Source organism: Sardina pilchardus, chromosome 22 (genome assembly GCF_963854185.1).
Source record: "Sardina pilchardus chromosome 22, fSarPil1.1, whole genome shotgun sequence".
Taxonomy (NCBI): Eukaryota; Metazoa; Chordata; class Actinopteri; order Clupeiformes; family Clupeidae; genus Sardina; species Sardina pilchardus.
This window is the reverse complement of record NC_085015.1, coordinates 10,652,808-10,676,142: the sequence shown is the minus strand read 5'-3', so window position 1 is coordinate 10,676,142 and position 23,335 is coordinate 10,652,808. Positions and strand designations below refer to the sequence as shown.

The window sequence follows — 23,335 nt, the reverse complement described above, 5'->3', positions numbered from 1 at the left end:
CAATTTAAGGGAGCTACTGTAAGCTTGGGGCGAGACCGCTGTCTCGGGTGTGGACAAGCTACGTTTTTCTGGTGGAGAATGTAACATTTAGCGTGTGGACACAATGTACTTTAAGAGAGCCCAGGTGTAATTTCAGTAGAGCAAACTAACATGTCCGGATGCCTTAGCATAACGAGACCAATGTAATGCAAGCTTTATACACGAATGATTTGTTTTGTGAGCAATCACTGTAAATGAGTCAATTTACACTCTATTTCGTTGTCCCTTTCCATTTGTCACAGTTTAGCGCTGCAATTATTGTTGATGTGAAATTGACCACTCAAAGCCTTAAGTAGAAAATCCATTTGACTCAAGGCTTGAGGAGGTTAAATGGATATACTCATTTAACTGATGCTTTAACCAGTAAATGGTCTTTTCATGGCATGTTTTTATTTAAACGTGTCTTTGTGGTAGCCATCATAGCTGTTTGCGCTTCTCTGTTAGCTGAGATCTTGCTTGACTGCGTTAAGCAAATAGCAGTCACCTCTCTTTACCCTCCAATTTTGGGTTCCTGCAGCCGCTCCCTCCTCCAAGCTTCCCGGTAGCCTTAAATCAACACTGTTGGTCTTCTGCATTTATTAATGGCATTCAGTCTGCGCTAGACCAAATATTTGTGTGTGTGCGTGCGTGCGTGCGTGCGTGCGCACATGTGTGTGTGTGTGTACTTAGGTGTGTGTGTGCGTATGTGATATATTTTTACTTGAGAGTTTACATCTCCTTCAGAGTAGTCACAACAGTTTTGTCTGGGAACTGGAACACTGCCACCTAGTGCCTGTGGCGGTATAGCATGTTGTGTTGGTGATGCTCCTTTAGCAAGTGATTGTTTCCTTTAAGGTTATGCACCACGTGTTTTTGTCGTCGTATATTGTTTGGAAAAGAATATAAAAGTGTAACTGCAAAAATAAGCAAAAGCAACTCATGTGTTTAGTCAAACTCATGATGAGAGTGTGTGTGCGTGTGTGTGTGTGTGTGTGTGTTGTGAGAGCAGCTCGAATGGCTTGCGGTTTTGGTTGTGCTTCATGGCTCATTTGTGGCTTTCAAAAAGGAGGCAGGAGTCTGCTGAGAGGAAGAGTTGCCCAAGCACTGTGGTTAGCTTCAAGCGCTTTTGCTATTTTTCTATGTATCCTTCTTTTCTATGTATCCTATCTTTTTTTTCCCCTCGTCTCTGTTTTTTCAACTTCTCTGACTTTTCAAGAGTTTTAGGGCTTGGTAATGAGGCCACAGCTTGAACCCTCAATTTGAACTCTCGCTAAGTATCATTTTTGGGGTTTTCTAAAGCATTTCACAGAGAGAGCTAAGGGTACAATTACAGTGTCATGTTTGCTTGTCACTCTGTGCTAAGCAACAGCTCACCGATTCATGCAATTTTTTTTTTTTTATCTTTTCAGAAACCCATTGCCATCAAGAAGAAGCGCGGCCGCAAGCGCAAACGCATCAACAGCAGTGTCACCACGGAGACCATCTCCGAGACGACGGAGGTCCTGAACGAGCCCTTCGAGAACTCAGAGGACGAGAGGCCCATGCCGCTCCTGGAGCGCTCGGCGCGGTTAGGAGACATGAGCGAGGAAGAGGACGAGGAGGAGGACGAGAAGCCCCACCGCAGAGACGAAGAAAAGGAGACTCTCATCGTACGACCGGCCAAGAGACGCAGGGGTCGGCCGAGGCTGGTGAAGAGCGAGGAGAGCGACAATCGGAATGAAGGCAATTTGACCTTCTTTTTTTTTCTGCGTTCTGAAATATTATACTGAGGCTTGTTCTTTTCCATTCTTTCGCCCTGCTGACTGAGCCAAAATTGCTTAGCCCTCACAGCAGACTTCCATTGTCTGACAGTAATAGGGTTCTGGTTCATTTCGAGTACGCTCTCTCTCCTGTATCACAATAGGGGTTTTACAGTGGGAGAGTGGAAAAAAAAAAAAAAAGAAGATGGGCAAACCATAATTGAATATCCTGTCGGCCATTTCCCTGGAAGAAAGACTTGTTAGAAGGACTTTTGTGTAAACTTGGAGAATAAGGCTTAAAGTTCAGAATTTTGCATGCAAGCCATTGGGGCGCCGCAACACAGCCACGTCTGAATGATTTAACAAGGGCTTTCTTCTCTCATTCTTTTTCTCGCAGGTTCTGATGTCCCAAAGAAAGTGGGGAACCCCCGCCCTGTCAAGCGGAAGAAGGGCTGGCCGAAAGGCGTCAAGCGTGGCCCCCCGAAGTGGCGGCTGAAGAAGGAGTGTAAGATGGGCTTCAAGCTCAACCTCTACACCCCTCCTGAGACGCCCCTGGAGGCGGACCATCACATCCCCGCCGAGGAGCCCCGAGTTGGGGGTGGAGTCGCTGGGGGCCATGACCTGCTGGAGCCGCCGACCATCACGGAGGAGGCCAGCGAGACCGGCATGGGCCCGGGGTCGGTGGAGACGGACACGGAGGCGGGCAGGGTCCGCTCGGAGCCCCAGAGCCCCGACCGGACCCTCGTCAGTCAGCCGGGATCGCCGGAGGAGTCGCCAGACCAGGAGGACGAGCTCCAGCAGTCTGTGGCCTCACCAGAGCAAGAGCAGGAGGATGAAGACAATGACGTGGAGGACGACGATGAGGAGGAAGAGGAGGAGGAGGAAGATGACGACGAAGAGGAGGAGGAGGAGGAGGTGGTGGCTGAAAGGATAGATGTGTCCACCCGGGTTACAGCAGAGCGGGGAGGAGGAGAAGAAGAAGAGGAGGAGGAGGAGGAGGAGGAGGAGGAAGAAGAGGATGATCGTGAGGAGGAGGAGGATAATGAGGAAGAGGAGCAGCAGCCCAGTCGTGTGGAGGAGCAGGATCGGGACGCCGACGACGAAGACGACAGTCACAACGACTCCGCTGTGGTGGAGAAAGAACAGGTGCCAGTCGAGGAGAGTAGTCCGAGTCCGAAGGCCGCAGACTACGCTCAAGATTTTCTAGCTCCCAGCGAGCAAAACAGCCCAGCCCCTCCTCCCGAGGAACCGGTCATTCCCACCAGCACGGCTGCCTCCCCCTGCAGCAGTCCTGGTGCTCCAGAGCCAGAGGAGCCAGCAATATCCAACTTTGAGCCACCTGCGGAGTCTGAACCGGATGACGAAGAAGAAGAAGAAGAAGAGGAGGAGGAGGAGGAAGAGTTGGCGAGCCAGCCAGGATGTAACGCACCTCCGCTGGAGGAACTCGAGCGGCCCCCGCCTAGTCCCCCGATGCAGGAGAATAATCCCCCCTCCGTCTGCCCGGAGACGGACTCGGAGACGGCGCAGGCGGTGCAGTCGCTGACCCAGGAGGCCGAGCGGCAGGAGGAGAGCGGCTTGTACGCCGACTGCGTGGAGACACAGGAGGCCTGCCAGACGCTGCAGACGTATACGCAGCTGGAGCGAAGCGGCGGAAGTGGCGGCTGCGGCGGCGGTGGCGGCGGCGGTGGCAGCCCTGCTCCCGCCTCGGCTCACGCCGTGGCGCTGGACGACTACTCGCAGTCGGAGCGCAGCAGCCCCATGTCCTCCGTCCCTTCCTCCCACCCCAGCCAATCGGTGCGCTCCGCCAGCAGCCCTGCCATCACCATCCTGGAGACCGCCGGCTACACCCAGATAAGTCCCGAGCAGCAGGGAGGTGGAGGCGGCGGCGCCGGCGGTGGTGGCACCATATCCGTCCCCTCCCTCGCCATGGAAACGAGCCCCATGATGGACCTGCCGTCGGTGTCGGACCACTCTCAGCAGGTGGTGGACAGCGGCTTCAGCGACCTGGGCAGCATCGAGAGCACCACGGAGAACTACGAGAACCCCAGCAGCTACGACTCGTCGCTGGGCGGCGGTGCGGGGGCCGCGGGTGGAGGCGGCGGACCGACGTCCGGCCCGGGCGGGCCGAACCAGAGCAGCTGCTCGTACGGCGTCCTGGGGCCCAACGGTAGCTGCGCGGTCAGCCAGCAAATGGCCGGTCTCATGCAGCAGCAGCAGCAGCAGCAGCCCGGTAGCACGCTGAGCTCGCCGCAGCACTGCATCAGCAGCGTCAAGTCGCCGCAGGGCTGCGTGGTGGTGGTGGAGCGGCCGCCTAGCAACAGCCAGCACGGCCCGCACCACCCCGGGCAGCACGGTCCGCAGCACGGGCACGGCGCTCCGCACGGGGCACACGGACCGCACGGGCACGCCCACGGGCACGGCCAGCACACTTCGCACAGTCACCTTAGCCAACACGGGCAGCACCACCCGTCGCACCCTCAGCACCCGCACCACCCGCAGCACGTGGTCCACAACCCGCACGCGCCGCATCCGCACCCGTCTCAGACGCAACACGCTCAGCACGGCCCCCACGGGCAGCACGTCCAGCACGTCCAGCACGGTCAACACGGGCCGCAGCAGCAGCAGCAGCAGCAGGTGCTCCACGCTCCTCCGCACCCGACGCAGACGCAGCACGGCGCGGTGCACGGACAGCAGCACATGCCGTCGCGAGGTGCGGCGGCTGCAGCGGCGGCCGCGGCAGCCGCGGCTCAACACGGGCAGCTCGCTCACCACCACCACCACGCTCACGGGTCGCCCCAGACTCCGCACCGGCAGCACGCGGCGGCCGCCGCCGCTCTGAGCCAGCACGCTCAGCAGCACTCGTCCGCCCAACACGCGGCGGCAGTGGCCGCCCACGCCCAACGCGCCCAGCACGGCCCCGTGCTCAGCCACGGGCACGTGCACGGGCACGGTCACGGCCACGGCCAGCACGGCCTCCATCACCACCCCCAGCAGCAGTGCGGCCTGCCCTCCAACTTCTCCAGCCCCATGCAGTTGGCGGAGATGTCCGGGGACTCCCCCGGGGGCCCCCACCCGCCCCGGCCCAGCCTGAGCCTGTACGAGCGCATGGCGGCGCCCGGCGAGTACAGCGCCCCCTACGGACAGCCGTCGGCCACGTTCAGCCTGGCCAAGCTGCAGCAGCTCACCAACACGCTGATGGAGCACCCGTTCAGCCACACCACGGCGCCGCCGCACCCCATCGGCTCCTATGCAAGCAGCGGCGCCGCGCTCTCCTCGCAGCTCGGGCACGGACACGGACACGGGCACGGGCACGGCGCTCCCCCGAGCAGTGGCGGGCCCCCTCAGCCCCAGGCGCCGTCCACGGCCAACCTCACGCCGCCTCCCATCATGCTCCAGCGGAACATGGCCGCGGCCGCTGCGGCGGCAGCCGGCATGGGGCTTCCGTCGTCGCAGAGGATCCAGACGCAGGTGGGCGGCGGGGGCAGCAGCGCTGGTGGTGGTAGCGGCGCCGCCGGCGCTTCTGCGTCCTCCTCGGCGAAGAGTCACGCGAGCGCCCGGTCGAAGTCTACCCCGTTGGCACACCCCCCTCACCCGGCTTCGCACCACCATGCTTCCCCCCACGCTCATGCCCACGCTCACGCCCACCCGCACCCTCATGCCCACCCCCATCACCACCACCAGCAGCAGCAGCAGGTGTCTGTGCCCATGCAGGCGCCCAGCGGTACCCTGACGGCCATGCCGCGGCACGTCAACATGGGCATGAACATTGCCGCCTACAACTCCATGAACTCCATGAACGTGTCGACGCTCAACGGCATGAACAGTTACCGCGTGAGCCAGCCCATGATGAACAGCGGTTACCACAGCAACCACGCCTACATGAACCAGTCGCCGCAGTACCCTATGCAGATGGGCATGATGGGTGGTCAGCCCTACCCGCAGCAGACAATGCAGGCTCCGCCTCCGCCACACGGCAACGTGATGTACTCTGCCGCGGCGGCCGCTGCCGGTCACCACGGTTACATGACCACGGGCATAGCCAAACAGTCTCTCAAAGGATCTTTCATGAGGCGGTAGCTGAAGCCTACTCACACACATACACACACACACACACACATATACACACACACACATGCAGAGACAGACAGACATAGACACACACACACGTCCATATGGTCTTGAGATGCACTGCTTTTGCCTTTCTGTTTGTCTCTGAGTCGTTACCCGTTGAAGTTACTGAAAAACCAGCACTTGGCAGGAATGCAAAAATTTCAAATCAACAGTAAATAAATAAAAAAAAAAAATTAAGATTAAACAGAGAAAGTTATTTTTGACATTAGAGAAGCATTTGTGCTATTATTTCTTTGTTCTGAAAAGAAATTGGAAGCCTTACTTAATAAAAAGCTAATAATGGTAATAAAAAAAAAAAAAAAAATTAATAGCCTTCTGGATGGGGATTGGGACTTGAGGGGGCTGGTGTTGGCCAGTTTCGACCCCCGTCCCATCCCCCCAGGGGCAAAACCGTCTCATAGCAGCTTCCTAGAAGCCATGAAATGTGCCTGCTGTGGACGGAGCGATCGGACATCATGGCCTTTTCCAGCCGACCTGTCAAACAGTGCTGAAAAGTCCGTTTGTACCATACTCTTTTTGCCTTTGTACATTTAAATTATTCAGACTTATTTTGCAAAGTGACGATTAGCATGCTACAGAGTCTATGTTAGTGACAGTGCATTCAAAGTAGTACTGTACGAGTGTCGTGCTTAATAGCAAGCCATTTTTAAAATGTTGGGCCTTCACGAGGTTTCCCTGGTCCGGGGAAAGAAGATGACAAATTATATTTTGTTAATTCTGATACTGTACAAAAAAAAGAAAATGCCCCTGTAAAACTTGGTCCTTGTTTTTTTGTTTTCGTTCTTGCTTTTTTTTGTGTTTGAAAGGTTTTATTGATATGTACTGTATGTATAATTCTGAACTCTTTTTGTAACAAATTTCTTCACGGCAGCTTTCTGTTTTATAATGCAGACTGATGTGTCAAGAGTAATAAAAAACACATATATTTCAGAGTTTGTACCCAGTTCAATTCCGAAACATTTCGAAATGTAGACAGACAGATCTCAGAATTAAAAACCGAAAGTAAATGAATATAATAATATAGAGACCTAATTTAGTCCAAAGTTGATATTTTACAGAAAAAAATGCCTTGGAATTTACACTTTCATTCCATGTGTAGATTTGTTTTCTATCTTTATAAAATAATGTTGGATTTCTATTTTACATAAATGTGGTGTAGAGCCTGTGAATAGACCAAACGGAAGCTAACAGACAACTGCATGTAAAAAGCGACTTGTATTTGTGTTGTTTAGATCACTCTTTTTGTAGCCTTTGTACCAATTCAGAGTGACTGGTACCATGGCAACGGAGGCAGAGGGTCGGGGTGGGCAATCCTGGTTATATGTACAGATAACGACGCAACGACAAGTCATGTATTTATGAGTTATCACTTAGTCAGTCGAATAAAAAGCAAAATGCTGTACATTTTAGCGTAAAATAAATTATGATCAACCATGTACTTTCACTTCTCTTCTGTTTTTCCATTCTCTTCTCCTTCCCTTCTGTAGATTTTGGTGGTATGTGTGTGCTGCCTGAGCTTTTTGATTAGCTCATACGGTTAATGGATTTGCATCGTCTCACATCGAGTCCAGATTGCCGTTTGCTTATTGATGCAAACAGAGTGAAAAAAGACACAGAGAGCGATGAAAGCATCTTCAGTTTCTCCTGCCCGTATTGCCCATTTGCTGTGTGTTTTTCTGGCAGGCTTTTTAGATCACGCTGTTCTTGGGTTGTATTTCAATGATTTCTGGTGTCTCGCACTATCTGCCAGATTCTGGATGTAATCAGCGTTAATCGGCCACTAAGCCCTAAACGCTTCCATTTTTGGTCAGATAGCGAGGTCCTTATTAGAACCCATTTGACTGCTTGCATGAAAGCTGCTGCCCACATGCATAGAGTGAATCACTGTCTAATGGTGTTGGTTTGTGTGGGTAAGAAAGCCCGGCAGAAGTGGGTGGTAGCAAAGATCAAAATCTTGTTTGTGTCCAGGGAAAAAGGGACTTCTTTCAGCTGCCTCGGCTCGTAATGACAGTGAATATTTATGCCACTACTTTTTGAAAGGGAAAAAAACACTGCCCATCAACTTGTCATCACTTCTATTACAGAGGTGATTTTCTATTTTATTTTTCCAGATGGGTTTTGGGAAAACTGTGCCCCCCTCTCCTATGTTTTCTGCACATCACTGTCGACAGACTTGGGAGATCCCTCGGGTTCCGTCTTCCCCTCCTCCCCTCCTTTCCGCTGCTCGTGGAGATGCATGTCCAGCTCGCGGAGCTGTTTCAGAAAACCCCAGTTGGGAATAATGCGTCTGTAACTCTTCACCCTGTCAATGGCGTCCACCACAGTCATGTTCATGTAGATCATGAGGTACGCCAGGAAGAGTGTGGCTGACCGACTTCTTCCCATAACGCAATGTACCAGAAGCTTGTCTGTAAAAAAAAGAGACTCTTAAGAGGCAGTCAAGTCAATGAAGTATCCTTGAGTTCATAGCACTAGATAGGTGTTGATAACTTACAGTAGGCTAAAAATGCAAGGTGTTTGATATGATCAATCAACTGATGGCAAGTCTTTTTAAAGCAACTATCCCTTCAATAAGAAAACGAATAAGTCGTCAACCTACTCTCTGGATTGCTTAGGACACGGTTGATATACTCTGCTGCCGAGTAGAAGTGCACACTCAGGTCAAAAGACGGTATATCCTCTGCCACTATCCCATAGTAGTCTACGTTCATGCCGCTGTAGTAGTCTGCACCCGTGTCCACGCTGTTCCACGTCCCCTCAGCAGCGTTCAGTACGTGGGTGATGCCCTTCTTCTGCAGGCCGAGGCGATCCCTCGCCGTTTCCCTGTAACCAAAAGCAAATGCAGCCAATCAGGTGCTGACCTGGAGGCTATAGGTGGGCCCTAAGGTTCTTGCTTCTCCTTTACAATTTACTGACTGATGGTAGACAAGATGAATATGATTTAAAGCCCTCAAGGAATTCCTCAGCATCACTTCAGAATTTTTTGGTCAATCAGGACAAAGGAGTGTTTTCTATTCTGTTGGTTCTTACTTGGCCTTACTCGGTTCTTCTCCTATTTCTTTTGCAGAGTCATGAATCAGAGAGATGAACTGAGATGGAAATTTCCGTCCTCCCTCTGTGTGTGTTCATACACTGTGTCTGAATAGTTTTACACGCTATTAAAAACTGACATGATTTTTTTATGCGCCGTCATCTCATCCTCCCGCACCCCTGCTTGACAGACAGCCAGCCAGGCAGCCAGCGAAGCGGTCTGACTTACTCATCCCCGATGTAGACGTTGGGCCAGACTTCATTGACGTGCGTGTAGGCGACGCTGCCATGGGTCAGGTGCTTCTCCAGCTCGTAGCCTCCGGGAGTCTCGTAGTCCTCCTCCTCCACCTCCGCCGTGGGCGCGGGCGGCTTCGGAAGCTTGATCTTCTTGCCAGGCATTGAGCTGCGAATGAGAAAAAGTCATGAGGCTGTCTTTTCCTCACCAAAGACTGTTCCCAGCGCAAAGTCATCTCTTGTTTGACTCCTGCTCTCATTTTGTCGAGTCCAGCGGCAATGGCATCTCCCTACTTGTGTGCTGTTCAGTTTACTCCTTGCATTGCTAATGCTAGCGTGTGTAAAGAAGTGGAGTTGTAGGCCACTTGAAAAGGTGAAGGTCATGTCCTCCATGATGCTTTTAACCCTTTACCCCATAAGGTGAAGGTCATGTCCTCCATGATGCTTTTAACCCTTTAGGCTACCCCCATCTCCACTGTATCTGTTCGTGACACTGCAGCACCGAGGCATCGCAAAATATCTTTCTAACAGAAGCCAGCGTCCTGGATTTAGTGCAAGCAAGACTACGGGCCTTTCCATCATTGCATTGAAAGCATATATATTAAATGTATATTGAAACCGTTGTCCCCAGTATCAACCACATTAATCAGACAGTGAAGAAAGTTTGCCCTTCATGTGGTCCAGTTAGGCTTTCTATTTGTCTCTCAAAGAATGACTTACCAGGGGTCAGTCCTCCTATTTTCCCTCTGACTGTCATTTAATATGTGCAGATCAAAGTTGTTTTTATGTCGCCCCCAGTTCTAACTGTTCTTTGAGTTGTTTTTTTGGAAACGGAGAACCCGCGGAGGCAGGACCGTATGACAGACGCACTGACAGGCGTTGAGCCTGGGTGGTATTTTTAGTCTTGTTCCACTTTCCCCCGGCGGGTAGGCACTTAGCACGATCCCGACTGAGAATCTAAACACCGAGCTGGAAACTTAAAACTACTGCTGGCACTGAACTTTGCTCACCCCTGTCTGTGTGTGGAGATGGTATTGCTTTTTCGGCCATGTTTCTCATTTGAACCTATATGGTAGAAATATATGCAGAAGTGCACTCATTTTTTCAGCACCGCAAGACTGTTTTTCATTGAATCACAGTATGCCTTTCGACTGAGAATTCGGTCTGTATTTTACAGTTGTGTTCCTGTTATATTTCAGTGGAAGATTCCCAGCATTGATACAAAATCAGCGGCTAACAAGAACTGGCTGATGGGGTGGCTCTTCTTGAAGGCACTTCAGCTTTTGTTTGTCTTCTGTAAGAGGCTTTTAACAAGATCCATCATGTCCCGCAAAGAAAAAAGCCATCTTCCATCACTTTATTCCCTTTCAAATTGTCCCCCTTTAAGTCAGGATTGAAAGGGAAGGAACTCCCCTATTGTGAGGCCACAGAGAGCTACCAATTTGACTCAAATGCATGAAATCATAATCTCATTTTATCAAGCTGGTATTACACTCTCTGAGCTTTTAAAGTTCCCCCTTATGTGAGCCATAGAAGTGCAAATGCTGTGATGATTATCTGCTTCTGTCTCGAGACAGAAAGAGCATGCATCGTTTCAGTTGGCAGACGCAAGGTTCAAAACGATCGGCTCTCTCCCTTCCCCTCCCACCCCTCCTTTCCTCACCGTTCTCTCCCCCCCAACCCTCTCTCTCTCTCTTTCGTTCGTATCTTTCACCCCAGCCGTCATTCAGCCTGGCGGAGCAATCATTAAAATTGATATTCAAATCCTTTTATTGTGGCAGCTTCACGTCTGCGTTTGGGCTCAGGAGAACAGCGCTGCGGCGGAGAGAGATGGCTTCATCTTGTTATTTCATCTCGCCTTTTCAAAGGATGACCTGATTCTGCACACAGACACACTCGGTGCACCGCATTGATTTTAATTTCGAAAAATAAAAAATGAAACGAGCAACACGAGAAAGAGGAAGACGAGCATTTGAAGAATAAATTAACGCTCCATTAATAACTCTCTGTGATCTCTTCGAGAGTGCAACTGCGTGTGAGTGCGTGTTATCAACCTGTCAGCAGTCAGAAACACTCATTAAGGAGGAGATAATGGATCCGTTTAGTGCTGTCGCAACTCTCAAAGGTGGGGAATAAACAAACGCTAAGTTTAATGTGGGGAGATGTTCTTCAAACTAACAACAAAACACAAAGTAGCAATGACAGTGAATCAAACATCCTCATTTTATCTTCACAAAAAAAACATTTTCTCTTTGGTTCTAAACCAAACCTCTTGAAAGGTCTATACAGCTTTTCACATAGCAAATACACACAAAACAGATCCTGGATAGTGCATTAAAATATGAAGGCACATGCATATGAATTGAATCCAGAGTTTTATAAAAATGTATTCACAACAGACCTACGTATGTTTTAAAATGTTTATAATATATATAATTAAAATGAAGTGTGGTTCAAAGCCATCATTTCTCTGTGCTCCTCTCCAGAGTTAGGATCATGTCCAGGTAACAGAGCTGGCTGAGGAAGCCAGCGTTGGGGAGGATGTTCCTGTGTTTGCGGACGACCTCTGCTGCCTTGGGCAGCGACAGCCTCTCCTGGATCATGAGGTAGGCCAAGACCAGTGCCGCCGAACGACTGATCCCTCGAGCACAGTGCACAAACACTTTACCTACAGAGCACAGTGGTGTGTTCAGTATAGCACTAGTAGAGTACAAGCAGGAGAAATGTCCAAGGGTTTTTTGTGAAGTGCTCTATGTACTGTATCTAGTGCTATATATTCATGGGTTTCATCAGGTCCCTTTCCACAGGTGTATTAATCAAGCACCATGCAGTCTGCATTGACAATCAAGGTGCTTGATTTTATACACCTGCGGAAAGGGACCTGACGAAACCCATGAATAACTCCTTGCTCATACATGAACATACATGATGGAAAACTCTCAACAACTAACAATAGTCTCAATCTTACCGCCTTGTGAGAGGCCTCTGTGTATGAAATCTGTCGTTGGGTAGTAGTAAGGGCTGAGGTCAAAGTCTTTACTGTCGGGCGCCTCCACTCCATGGTACTGTATACGGGTGTCCATGTAAAAGCCCGGTCCAGTGTCGATGTGCGCCGGGCCATCGGCTGCGTTCACAACGTGGGTCACACCCAGACTCAGCAGCAAGGCTTTATCCTGAGCGGTGTGCCTGAAGAGAGACATAAAGCTGATGAAGACCTGAGTGGTCAAGACGTTGTAACCTGCCATTAAACTGGGAGCATACATGATGGTTTGCGGATATCTTTTCTTTTGTCAACAAATAGAGATGTGTCTGAGGTTTCTTCCTATATGTATCTCCAATTCTAGGGAGTTTTTCCTTGCCCCTGTTACTCATGGGCTCTCTTTGAATGTTTAACACTGTAAAGCGCCATGAGACATGTGTAATGTTTTGGCGCTCTATAAGTAAAAATAAATTGAAAATTGAAATAGAGAAGTACACGTACACAATACAGGCTCTGATTTCTGTCTGTTGTGATGCTGTACCCATACCCTTCTGAATAGCATACAGTGCCATTCACTTATCTCCCTCCAGTGGCAGACTGATTTACACTTATGGAGCGGTTCAATTCTCATCATGGATTCACAGGATCCCATCATGGATTTGCCATAATGGATATCACATTATGCTCCAAATTGCCATTTCCCATTATGGATTTGCCAAGCCAGAATCCGATCCACGGAGGCTCAGATTATCGTGGAGTAACTGCCAGTTTCCTGTGGATATTGTTTGTCTTAATGTGGTAATTGGACTTCCTCTGCCATCTTGGCTTGCCTGCTCGTGCACCTGTTTGTGCTTCTGCGAGGAGTCCCCACACATCTTGATTATTGTCATAATCAATGGGGGTCGTAATGAACATGACCGTCCCAGATGCCCGGAGATGAATGAAACCATGATCAGACTCAACCACAAATCACAGAACTGGAAGGACCTGGTTGGAGATCTATTGAACTGCTATTTATTTAGTTATTGCCTGCTACTGTCTCAGAGATATATTACAGTATGTCATACCACTCCATTGGACTTGTCAAATGCGGTAAATTGCTCCACACAATCCTCTAGCTGGCTGTCTTGCCTTCTTAACACAACTCTAGGGGAACCACAAATTAAAAACTTCAGGGGCACAGAAGCAATGGGTCTCATTTAATTGGCTGTTGAATGACCACATGACCACACGACCACCTTTGCCAAATTGCAGACTGTACCTTTAACTGGGACCAGAAGTCGATCTGGACATGATTTGTTTGTACAGTAAGTTGTGTTGAAGTGCCCATTGTGTTTGAAAACAATTCTAGCCTTTCTAAAGAGCTATTTCACTGTCAAAGCAGTGATTTTATACATACGCATCCCCTATGTAGAGCCTAGGCCAGACTTCATTGAAGGGGCCAGTTGGTCGTCTTTTCTTCAGGAGGAGACTCAACAGCGCTGAGATGCTTGGAGGTGTGTAGTGCAGCTCGCCAGTCTCTGGGTCATTAGCCTCGTTCATTCTTATCAAAGAAAATCTTTTGTCAAAAACAATAACAACAGCCCTGGGGGGAGATATAAAGACTTTTTTTTTTGGACTGAATGTCCTCAGTTATCCTGCAGATATCGGCAAGAGCTCTGTCTTGGTGACAGTTTCCTGTTCTATTGTCTCTGTTTGACAGCTACTGTTGGCTCACGTTAAACCAGACAATGAGTCATTACAGCACTGTTTAAAAGGTTAAGTTAGAGTGAACGCTAATTTGAGATAATTGTTTTTATCTGAGAGGACATGCTGAAAAGTAGATAATTAGACTTTCTTCAAAACCCACGCTGAACATACCTGATTTGTTTTTCAAAAGATTTATTCCTCCCTCTCCTTCACCTCCTCCTCCTCCTCAACACAAATGTCTACCTCCTACGGACGTGAGTTGCTGCTTCCGTGGCGGCGTGTTTTTTTATTTCTGGACAGCGTTTGCCTCTTTGGCAGGAAGCTAATTATAAACCAGCGAGCGAGACACAGGAGGGGTTCCAATCTGTCGCACACAGCTGAGAATCTGGCCAGAGCTGGCCTGCAGAGGAGCAACGCTGGCGGCGGTGGCCAAGTCGCTTTTCTGCGCGCACTCTAAGAAGCCCCCCATTGCAGATGTGTTTGTGTCTTCACTGTGAACTCTCGTACAATCATTTATCAACCGAGTGCCAAAATGTCCATTAGCTCCAATGGAGCTGTTAACACGACAATATAGTATAAACAAAAAAAGACAATGTAGTATAAACAAAAAAAAGACTTCATATACATTCACGTATATATAAACTGACAGTGACCACAATAGGCCCTGAAGACACCATTATTTCACAAGACTGAGAGTTCAAATATGGTCACAAATACAGCAAAACACAACACTTGTGGGCTTGGGATGCAGACTATTGGACACAAAGCTGTTGTTGCAAAGCTCGTTTCACGACGCATCTGCAGTTCATTAAATGTCCTCCTGGCCTGTCCGCTTCCTTCCCAGCATGCCGTAGTCCACTACACTCTGTTTCCTGTTCTCCTCTGGCTGTACAGCTCTTTGTCCAGTTGCCGGAGCTGCTCCAGGAAGCCTTGGTTGGGGCAAATGTTTCGGTTCTCGGCCACAGCCTTGATGGCGTCCGGCAGGGTCTTGTTCTCATGGATCATCAAGTAGGCCAGCACTAGCGAGGAGGAGCGACTCAAGCCCATGGCGCAGTGGACAAGCACTTTACCTGTCCATACACGCACACAGAGAGGGGAGGTGTAGGTGTTCAAGTTGGAAGTTTACACATAATCTAGTAGACACTTTGAATGATAGTGGTCCATTGGACCCCATTGTAAACACTTTTACTCAAACAGAAGCTATGGGTTAAGTACAAAACCACGTACAGTCATATACAGATTTACTAAAACAGAGAAAGAACAGTGACCAATTTCAAAATAAATCTATCTAAATGTGGTCAGTGTGATTACGCGATTAAGACAAAAACAAAACAGCACTATTGTTACAATGAGTTCCATTCTATTGGGCCTTTTCACTGTCGATATGCACGTGTGATTTATAGATTCAAACTCCAGATGATGTCAGTTGGAGGTCCAAGTGTCAAAGGTCATGACCCCCACAAAACCTACCTCCTGGTGTGTCCATGGCGTTCTTGATGAACGTAGCGGCCGAGTAGAAGAAGGGGCTCAGGTCGAACGAGGACATGTCGAAGGCCTCCACGCCGTGGTACGTGATCTTGGTGTCCCTGTAGAAGCTGGCGCCCGTGTTGACGTTGTACTTGCCGTGTGCTGCGTTCAGCACGTAAGAAATGTTGTGGCCCTGCAGCAGTCTCTTGTCCTTGGCTGCATACCTGGTGTGGCAAACAGCAAATAATTTGGTTTCTTGGTGTTTTGAGCCCCCAACGTTGTCTTCAAGGCAGCGCTGCCTGGAGGGCGCTAGGGTTAGGCATGGGTTAAGCTTAGGGTTAGGGTTAAGGTTAGGATTAAGTGCCTTTAAGTCAACAGTGGCAGCGCTGTCTGGAAGACGACTTTGGGGGCTCAAAACACCATCGAGCAATTATTTGGCAAAAAAGGCTGTGAGCTCTGGCCAAAACCCTTATTAGAAGTGTCTGTTTAAGTGTTAGGTATGCCTAAAGTGAATGCATACATGGGTTGTATCATCTGATAATGTATGTAAACAGATTATTGCACAAATGATCCCGTCATAAATTTTATGAGATTACATATTAGAAAGTGTATTATTTTTCTGACTGAAATTTTTCACTAACAGATTTTGCTTTAGTGTCAGTGGCACCACCTGCTTGTTCAGAGAAGAAATGCTTGCTCTCCTGTCGACCAGACCTGCTTTTTATGTTGTCAAGAGAGCCACCAAAGGGTTGTGCCAAGTAAAACAAAAACAACAACAAAAAACCCCACAGCCTTCTTTTCCTGGCAGTTAAAACATTTATGGCAGGATCTCTGAATGAGTCTGCTGCACTGTGAGATGCCAGCCATGGATAGTGAAATGTCGTATGCCCTTCTCTTACATGTCTCCGATGTAGATCCTGGGCACCACTTCATCCATGTGGGCACTGGTGCCCTTCTTCACCCACATCAATCTCTGGAGATCAGAGGCAGAGGGCGTCTCGTAGCCATTCCCCCCGCCGTTGGTGCCCGTTGATGGGCCAGCACCTCTGGGCATCTCTGCCTGAGTTCCACACCACACCAGGCCCTTTTGAACACAGATTTAAGAGATCTATAAAAGCCATTCATTTGATATAACAGCAGGCAGGTGCGCTGTAATCTCTGTACAGCATTGATTGTATGGGTGATTTTAGATGAATTATAATGACTGCTGAGAGTTTTGCTCCTCTTAGATCAATCACTCTAAGAGGAGTTTTTTTCTCTCAATGCATGGAGGTCTCTTTGAAAGCACTTCTTTGAGAGGAAGTTATCATTTCAATCTCATAGAGACTCTTGACAATGAGGTTTTAATGAAACATTCACACTATCTTGTTTCAAACGTTCCCTTATTCATTGCAGATCTGTCACAGTGAGGGATACCGTTTTCATTGCCTTCTACTCGGTGGTAGCACATGAGGATGCTTATTGAAAAGAATGTAATCTTATCATGTAATCAATACATTTTATGACTGTTGCTTATGTTACAGAATATACAAAAAAAAATGCTCAGTAGAACTTGGTATTTCCCTTCATAGGAGTGCCTATTTTACCGTGTATGCTATATGTGTAACTCACTGTAATAACATTGTACACATGTCGTGTAATAAGCACTTTATACCTGCTGATCAACATTTCGACAATAATATTTTTATTCATGGTCCCACAGCATGCAGCAAAGCAGGGGATTTAACAAACAATATTTCATGTGTCTCACCATCACCTACTTACTGCAGCTCCTGCTGTGAATTGTATTATGTTTCAGATGTCACAGGAGAATGCGGCTGTGTTTTCTTCAGGAGTCTCCCCCTTTCAAAACAATGCACAACAATCACAATGGAGCACACACACACACACACACACACACACACACACACACACACACACACACACACACACACACACACACACGTACGTCCAAAACCCACATTATCACAAGGGGGGAAAACAAACCCACTTTTTATTACATTTGACAGATACATTTTTTGGCAACATGTCGACACTCTGTGGAGATGCACTGGTTAGTTGTCCTGTGAAAAACAAATCAAACTAATGCATGCAGACACGTACACACATGCACAGCCACGTACACACACTTACACACACACACACACAACCTCTCTCTCAAACCCTGCCATATAGTGGGAGCTCGCTCATGTTCTGAAATTAGACATTGTCCCCATTTTTTTGCTTTCAGGAAAGGACACGAGTGCGAGTGGCTGCTCTGTGCTGCTCAAGCCTCAAAGTCACTGGCTGTGGTCGAAGCTGAGAGGGTCCGCTCAGCCTGTGAGGTTAAATGCATTGTTAGTTCCGAAATGGGAACAGGGTGTCGAAACCCAAGCTGTCCGTTAGTGTAATGACCTCTGCTAAATTTGGTGCAGCTTACCCAGGCGTCTCTCACTAGCCTGTGCTTGATGGATTTATCTATCTCGGTGTGTAAATCCCCCCATGGCCCTGAGGCCGTCTGAAGTATAATACAACATGAACATAGCTACACTTGGGGGGGAAAAAATGGAAATAGATCAAACTGAATCTGCGGCCTGTTTCAGCTACTGTACACAGGTTCATGTGCACTGTGTGCAAAGTTGTGTATAGTTTTTTTACAAGGACATCTCATAACATACAGTACTCTTTCTCTCTCTCTCTCATTCTCTTTCTCTACGACCTGTACACACTTTCCTTTTTGTGCCATAAAAATACTCTTGTGTTGCTGCAGAAAACTCAGGACCGTTCCTGCGACACACACACACACACACACACACACACACACACACACACACACACACACACGGGTATACACACACAGGACTGTTCCTGCGGGACCACATGCAGAGCTGTTGCGCTTGTCACACTTTCATCACCCTCAGGCTAAGCAGCTTTCCTACTTCATTTCTCTCTTTCTCCCTCTCTCTTTTTTCTCTCTCTTCCTCTCTTTCTTTCTTTCTCTCACTCTCTCTCTTTCTCTCACTCGCTCCCTCTCTCCCCCTGTTTCTGTAACTCTCTCCTCTGTTTCATGTCTCTGGCTCCCCCTCTGTTGTTTGACTTTGATCCTTTTAATGCTTCTGCACAAGTATTATACAATGTTTTTAGGGTGTCACATTTCACATAAAAGTTAAACTATAATCAGTTATGTATACAGTATATACTATTAATTGTTTTTACAACCATTAACTGAAGCATTCCTCATTAATAAAACATTAACTAATTGCTCTTTGATTAACTGTTTGTTAATGACATTATAAATTAATTGGAATGTATAAAGCATAATGCATTAGTATCGTAGGCAAATCATGAGGCTAAGTAATTAACACGCTTATCGCACCGCAGTTTATCATTACTGAAATTCATGATCATGAGGATTCTGCATTAGCTAAAGGTCATCTACATAAGTTAATTTAAGCAGTAATATTCTAATAGCGAGTAATATTTTGCAGACACATTTATACTTCACAATATTTTATGCAAGAGGCACGACAGTTGAGGAGAGTTTGATTCAACCTACAGAGTTTTCAAGTTTCATAAGCAGACCTCAAACATCATTCATATAGTCTTGTAAATGTATGGAAACTCCATTAAGTCATAAATATGTCATCTATATATATGGGCGATGACGTGGGAAAGAAACCTCACTGCCTACACAGTAACAACAGAGCAATAGAATATGAAGAGGACTCTCTACCTTTTGACTCTCATTTATTCCCAACAACAACAACAACAACACACTTAGCACCACAGTGGCAATGAATAATTAGCTATCATTCATTCATTGCACTGATTGCCCTTTAAAGAGTAAACATTGTAAGACAGAGAATATTTAAGCAAGTCCCAGGCACACTCTCACTTGCCTTAAATGTGGCGGCTTGTCAAGATCTCTCATTTAGTGGAGCTACGGTTTGACAGGAGAAAGTTCTGTGCAGGGCACCGCTGGGAACGTTCTGCCCTGCAGCTTTCTCTATTTTAACGTCTGAATCACTGCTCAAAATTGTTCTGGCAACATCTTTCGCATTCCCCCCAGGTTATGTGAGCTAGCGGAGAGAGAACACCGCAGCTAGAACAGGCCTCACCAGCAAGCGTTTATCACTTTCTTATTGGAGTGAAAGAAATGATATCCGCCTTTTTTTAAAAAAAAAAAAAAAAAAAAAAAATCTCGTTAGCCAAAGAAATGATTTCCCCCCCCCTCCCCTTCCTCCACGTTCTCTCTCTACTCATCTTCACTTACTCTCCAATCTGCCCCCTCGTATGCCGCAGATGTCTCAAAATAGCCGACCTCATTCTTGTCGAGCCAAGTTTAAAAATAAGACAGATCATTTTAAATATGCACAGATTCTGTCCACCTTCTGCCCACATCACTACTGTGGGAGCTGTATTTATCATTCAGACGACACCGCCACCAACCCAGGCCTAATTATCCAACATGCATGTTTAAAGAAAATGTCACATTGCCATCTTTTTATGGAGTTGCTGGTTGTCAACATTCTCTACTGCATGCTGTAATGATGCTAGTGCTTATTGCACTACACTGCCAGTTGCAATTTATATGTCGTTGAAAGAAAATAAATGAATGTTTTGGTTGAAAATCCATGTTTATTACAGACTCTGTCTCTTCAAATGGGCTTTGGTCCTCTTGGTTACATAGGTAGTGTTGCCTTAGTGATTTTGGAGACGTACAGGACAGGACACTGATAGACAGCAGACACAAAAGAACACTACAGCTGAACTTAAGACTAAAGACTAGGGAGTTGTGACCTTGACTTTCACCCTATTTGTGTGTGTGTGTGTGTGTGTGTGTGTGTGTCTCTTTGTCTCTGTGTGTGTGTGTGTGTGTGTGTGTGTCTCTCTCTCTCTCTCTCTCTCTCTCTCTCTCTCTCTCTCTCTCTCAGTGTGTGTGTGTGTGTGTGTGTGTGTGTGTGAAGCCAGACACATTTTACATTTGTCGAAGTGTTTGTTCCCTGAGCACAGAGCATCTTTTGCAACTTCTTCCTACAACAGCTGCAATACCACAGAAACACTCCCAAAGGTTCCTCCATAGGGAGCAACCCTTTTGCACTGCAGTAAATCTCTCTGTCTTTTCAAAAGGAAAACAATTATTAAAAGAGATGAGACACAGAAACCTAATCACTTCTACTACAACAACAATCAAAGACTCAACAGAAATCTTTCACAGTAACATTATGGGCGTATCGAAACCACTCAGACTCCTACTACAATACTAGTTGTCACCATGATTTCAATGCATTCCATCTTGGGTGTTTTTCTTTTGTTTTTTTTAAACAGGCATAAAGGTCATGTGTTTCATGTGAAGTCCAGTGGACAGCTCTCAGCCGACCGCCATCACAGGAGCACGCAGGTCTTTTTCTTGCGGTTGAGCTGCAGGTCCAGGTCCAGCAGCAGAGCCAAGAAGTTCCGGTTGGGGTAGATGGCCCTCTTCTTGACCACCTTCTGGAGAGCCCCGCGTAGGGGCAGACGGTGATAGAGCATGAGGTATGCCAGCACTAGGGTGGAGGACCGGCTCAATCCCATGATGCAGTGCACCAGAACTTTGGCTGTATAGAAGAGAGAAGACCCAGATTTGTGTATATACATGTACTACCAACAGCATGTGAATTGGTTTGACATGTTAATTAAAATAGTTTGTATGTTTGACATTGGCACTTTCTAGAATAAACAGACATAATTGTTTGATCATAGAGATTGCTCGTTAAATTAAGAAAATGCTAAAATAGCTATTTGAGTTGGATCTACAGTGTGACAGTACACGGTATGCTTTCAGAGGTGGGACAGAGGACAATCGAGGACATGGGAGTGGGTTAAAGGAATGAGGAGCAGAGGTGAGGAGAGCGGTGTGGGATTGTCCGGCCAAGGAACAGGGAACACAAAGAAAGGGAGAGCCAATTTGTGCCGAGAGAAGGAGACGGGAGCAAAAGGAATGTCAGAGAAGAAGGCCACGCGATTGTTTGGGAGAATTTAGCGGGAGCCTAAGTGAGGAAGAGAAGGGAAGAGAGAGGGGAAAAATCAGGGGCCAAGGATTAGTCCCCTTCATCTTATTAATAACATACATGACTGCCCACTTCACAAAAGCACGGCCCGTTATTCCCTCAGCTTCTGGGATAAAAATAGCCCGCACAATTCATTGCCTTTGTTCATGTAAGGTCTCCTTGCAGACAGGTCCTGGGTGGCAAATTAATCCAGCGGCCGCCTTGCAGTCCTTTTAGCAGAAGCCACACTTCAGAGGCCCCATGGACGGACGTTATAAATTACACTTTTAAGAGGTAAGACACCTAATTCTAAGCCTCTTGTGTGAATGGAATGACAATGGCTTTGATAGCGCGGGCTAAAAATGTCCCCGGACAGACAGGAGAGTCGAGAGAGAGAGAGAAGGAGGAAACTGGATGACAGTGCAACTTTCAAGTTCAAGTGCTTCCCCGCCTGCACAAAAGAGAACGTCTGGTTTCCAGAGCTCGAAACTCTTTGTGCAGACGGTTTGGAGACAGAGAGTGTTAAATGAACTTGAGGGCAACTGTCTGTGGTTAGGCTTTTGGTGAAATGTGTTGTTGGCAAGTTACCTTGTGTTTAGTTGCTGGGGTAAAGGCACCGGTTAATACTTATTGCGCCTTACCATCGGGTGTTTTTAGAGCTTTGTGAATGAAATCAGCAGCTGGCCGGAAGTATACGTCCAAGTCAAAGTGAGTGGAGTCCTCTGCTGGAATACCACAATACACAAAGTTGTTGCCATAATATCTTTGGTCTCCAATACTGCCCCTTTTGGAGTGGGCGGCATTTAACACATGAGTGATGCCTAATTTCTGTAAGGCAGTCTTGTTTTGGGCAATGGATCTGTTAACACAGAAAGAGACAGAATGAAGACTGTGGTAGGCTAACCTAAATTATGAAACAAATGAAGGGGAACAAGAAATATTTTCCCATACCTCTGAACAAGTATTCAAAACTCCAGCGTTCCATGTGTTTTTATTCAAAATTTAAAATGGCAAGCTAAAGTAATTAATCTTTCAACTCAAGGAAAGTCTCTTGCTATGGAACATTTAGACTTTCCGATTCCAAGCCAGATATTACGCATCCATTCTCAACAAGCCACAGACTAAGTTTAATCATGCACTTTTTTAGATTTAGAGATTTACAGTATGTGTACACACACACACACACACACACACACACACACACACACACACACACACATACACAGAATCACTCACACACACACACACACACACACACACTCACACACAGTCTCTCTCTCTCTCTCTCTCACACACACACACACACACACACACACACACACAGAGAGAGAGAGAGAGAGAGTCATAGAGAGAAAACTTACACATTTCCTATGTACAGGTTTGGCCACACTTCATCAATCTGATGTAGATCCAGTTTGCAAGAATCTAGAAGTTTCTCCAGGTCTTTCACAGTGAGATATTCCTTTTTGTGGTCCTTCTGAGCTGCCATTTTGGCGCCCAATAGCCCGCCAAACCAATGAAGCTTCTCTGTTTATTCTGTCACGGCTGTCTCTGTCATATCTTCTCGCTCGGGCTGACGGCTACGAACAGGTGTTAGTTTACGCTCACTGGAGGGTAACCCAATTTAGTGTCTCGTCAAGCGTCCAGTGTATTCTCTTTCCCATTGACAGGGCGTGATGACGGACTAGCTGTCCCCTTGCCTGTGGCTCCTACACCCCACTGGACACTCAGTGTAACTAACTGGTGGATGGTGGGAGTCACTCGATGCGAACGTGTAAATGCTTATCAAGATTTACAAAAGATTACATTAAGAACGTTATATCCTTTAGATAAACAGAGCCTGATGCTTGGTCCTGGCAGTCCTTCGTTTAAAGGAACGGTTGACAGCTGGGGAGGGTTATATCTCTGTGAGATACATGACACAATCTGTCCTTTCAAAGGACAGAACTTGTCACCTCTGCTGTGAGCGTGATGACTGTATCCCTGGAGTGTCACTGGTATGCCACTGTGGCACTTTGATCCTGATATTTTTCACTGTG

General features: G+C 47.5%; 4 protein-coding genes across 13 annotated transcripts in view; 1 reads left to right on the top strand and 3 right to left on the bottom strand.

The window, feature by feature from the left end:
* Positions 1-6,818, top strand: part of kat6b (K(lysine) acetyltransferase 6B) — a 33,751-nt gene extending 26,933 nt beyond the window's left edge. For all 6 annotated transcript variants that reach the window (XM_062527081.1, XM_062527082.1, XM_062527080.1 and 3 more), the window contains 2 exons: positions 1,428-1,740; positions 2,155-6,818. In XM_062527081.1, the coding sequence (XP_062383065.1) occupies positions 1,428-1,740; positions 2,155-5,834 (3,993 nt within the window). In that variant the 3' untranslated portion in view covers positions 5,835-6,818. The remainder of the gene's footprint in view (positions 1-1,427; positions 1,741-2,154) is intronic.
* A 413-nt stretch (positions 6,819-7,231) lies between these two features.
* LOC134070578 (dual specificity phosphatase 29-like) lies at positions 7,232-14,028 on the bottom strand. The gene is made up of 8 exons (XM_062526968.1): positions 13,993-14,028; positions 13,532-13,675; positions 12,121-12,338; positions 11,629-11,820; positions 11,011-11,032; positions 9,148-9,321; positions 8,488-8,711; positions 7,232-8,296 (listed from the first exon to the last, which is right to left on the bottom strand). The coding sequence occupies exons 2-8, from the start codon at positions 13,672-13,674 to the stop codon at positions 8,031-8,033; spliced, it is 1,239 nt and encodes a 412-aa protein (XP_062382952.1). The 5' UTR covers position 13,675; positions 13,993-14,028; the 3' UTR covers positions 7,232-8,030.
* Positions 14,029-14,035: 7 nt separating this feature from the next.
* Positions 14,036-19,455, bottom strand: LOC134070676 (dual specificity phosphatase 29-like). 5 transcript variants are annotated; one of them, XM_062527086.1, is made up of 5 exons: positions 19,167-19,455; positions 17,039-17,130; positions 16,188-16,372; positions 15,292-15,512; positions 14,036-14,891 (listed from the first exon to the last, which is right to left on the bottom strand). In XM_062527086.1, the coding sequence occupies exons 2-5, from the start codon at positions 17,039-17,041 to the stop codon at positions 14,680-14,682; spliced, it is 621 nt and encodes a 206-aa protein (XP_062383070.1). In that variant the 5' UTR covers positions 17,042-17,130; positions 19,167-19,455; the 3' UTR covers positions 14,036-14,679. The 5 variants fall into 5 exon arrangements, with proteins under 5 accessions (XP_062383070.1, XP_062383073.1, XP_062383074.1 ...); XM_062527088.1 differs by having other exon boundaries at positions 14,037-14,891; positions 17,053-17,130; positions 19,163-19,455; XM_062527087.1 differs by having other exon boundaries at positions 14,037-14,891; positions 17,053-17,130.
* Positions 19,456-19,923: 468 nt separating this feature from the next.
* On the bottom strand, positions 19,924-22,942 carry LOC134070200 (dual specificity protein phosphatase 13A-like). The gene is made up of 3 exons (XM_062526464.1): positions 22,658-22,942; positions 21,938-22,155; positions 19,924-20,864 (listed from the first exon to the last, which is right to left on the bottom strand). Exons 1-3 carry the CDS (start codon positions 22,783-22,785, stop codon positions 20,653-20,655), a joined length of 558 nt encoding a protein of 185 aa, XP_062382448.1. The 5' UTR covers positions 22,786-22,942; the 3' UTR covers positions 19,924-20,652.
* Between the last annotated feature and the right edge of the window lie 393 nt (positions 22,943-23,335).

Bases quoted from the DNA above. Each gene is read 5' to 3' on its own strand.
- LOC134070578 (XM_062526968.1), bottom strand. From the start codon at position 13,674: ATGAACGAGGCTAATGACCCAGAGACTGGCGAGCTGCACTACACACCT. The intron at 8,712-9,147 runs GTAAGTCAGACC...TTTTGGTTACAG, and splicing joins AACGTCTACATCGGGGATGA to GGAAACGGCGAGGGATCGCC. The intron at 8,297-8,487 runs GTAGGTTGACGA...TTTTTTTTACAG, and splicing joins TGTCCTAAGCAATCCAGAGA to ACAAGCTTCTGGTACATTGC.
- LOC134070676 (XM_062527086.1), bottom strand. The intron at 15,513-16,187 runs GTAAGAGAAGGG...TTGCCACACCAG, and splicing joins AGGATCTACATCGGAGACAT to GTATGCAGCCAAGGACAAGA. The intron at 14,892-15,291 runs GTAGGTTTTGTG...GTGTATGGACAG, and splicing joins CGCCATGGACACACCAGGAG to GTAAAGTGCTTGTCCACTGC.
- LOC134070200 (XM_062526464.1), bottom strand. From the start codon at position 22,785: ATGGCAGCTCAGAAGGACCACAAAAAGGAATATCTCACTGTGAAAGAC. The intron at 22,156-22,657 runs GTAAGTTTTCTC...CTGTGTTAACAG, and splicing joins AACCTGTACATAGGAAATGT to ATCCATTGCCCAAAACAAGA. The intron at 20,865-21,937 runs GTAAGGCGCAAT...TCTTCTATACAG, and splicing joins AGCTCTAAAAACACCCGATG to CCAAAGTTCTGGTGCACTGC.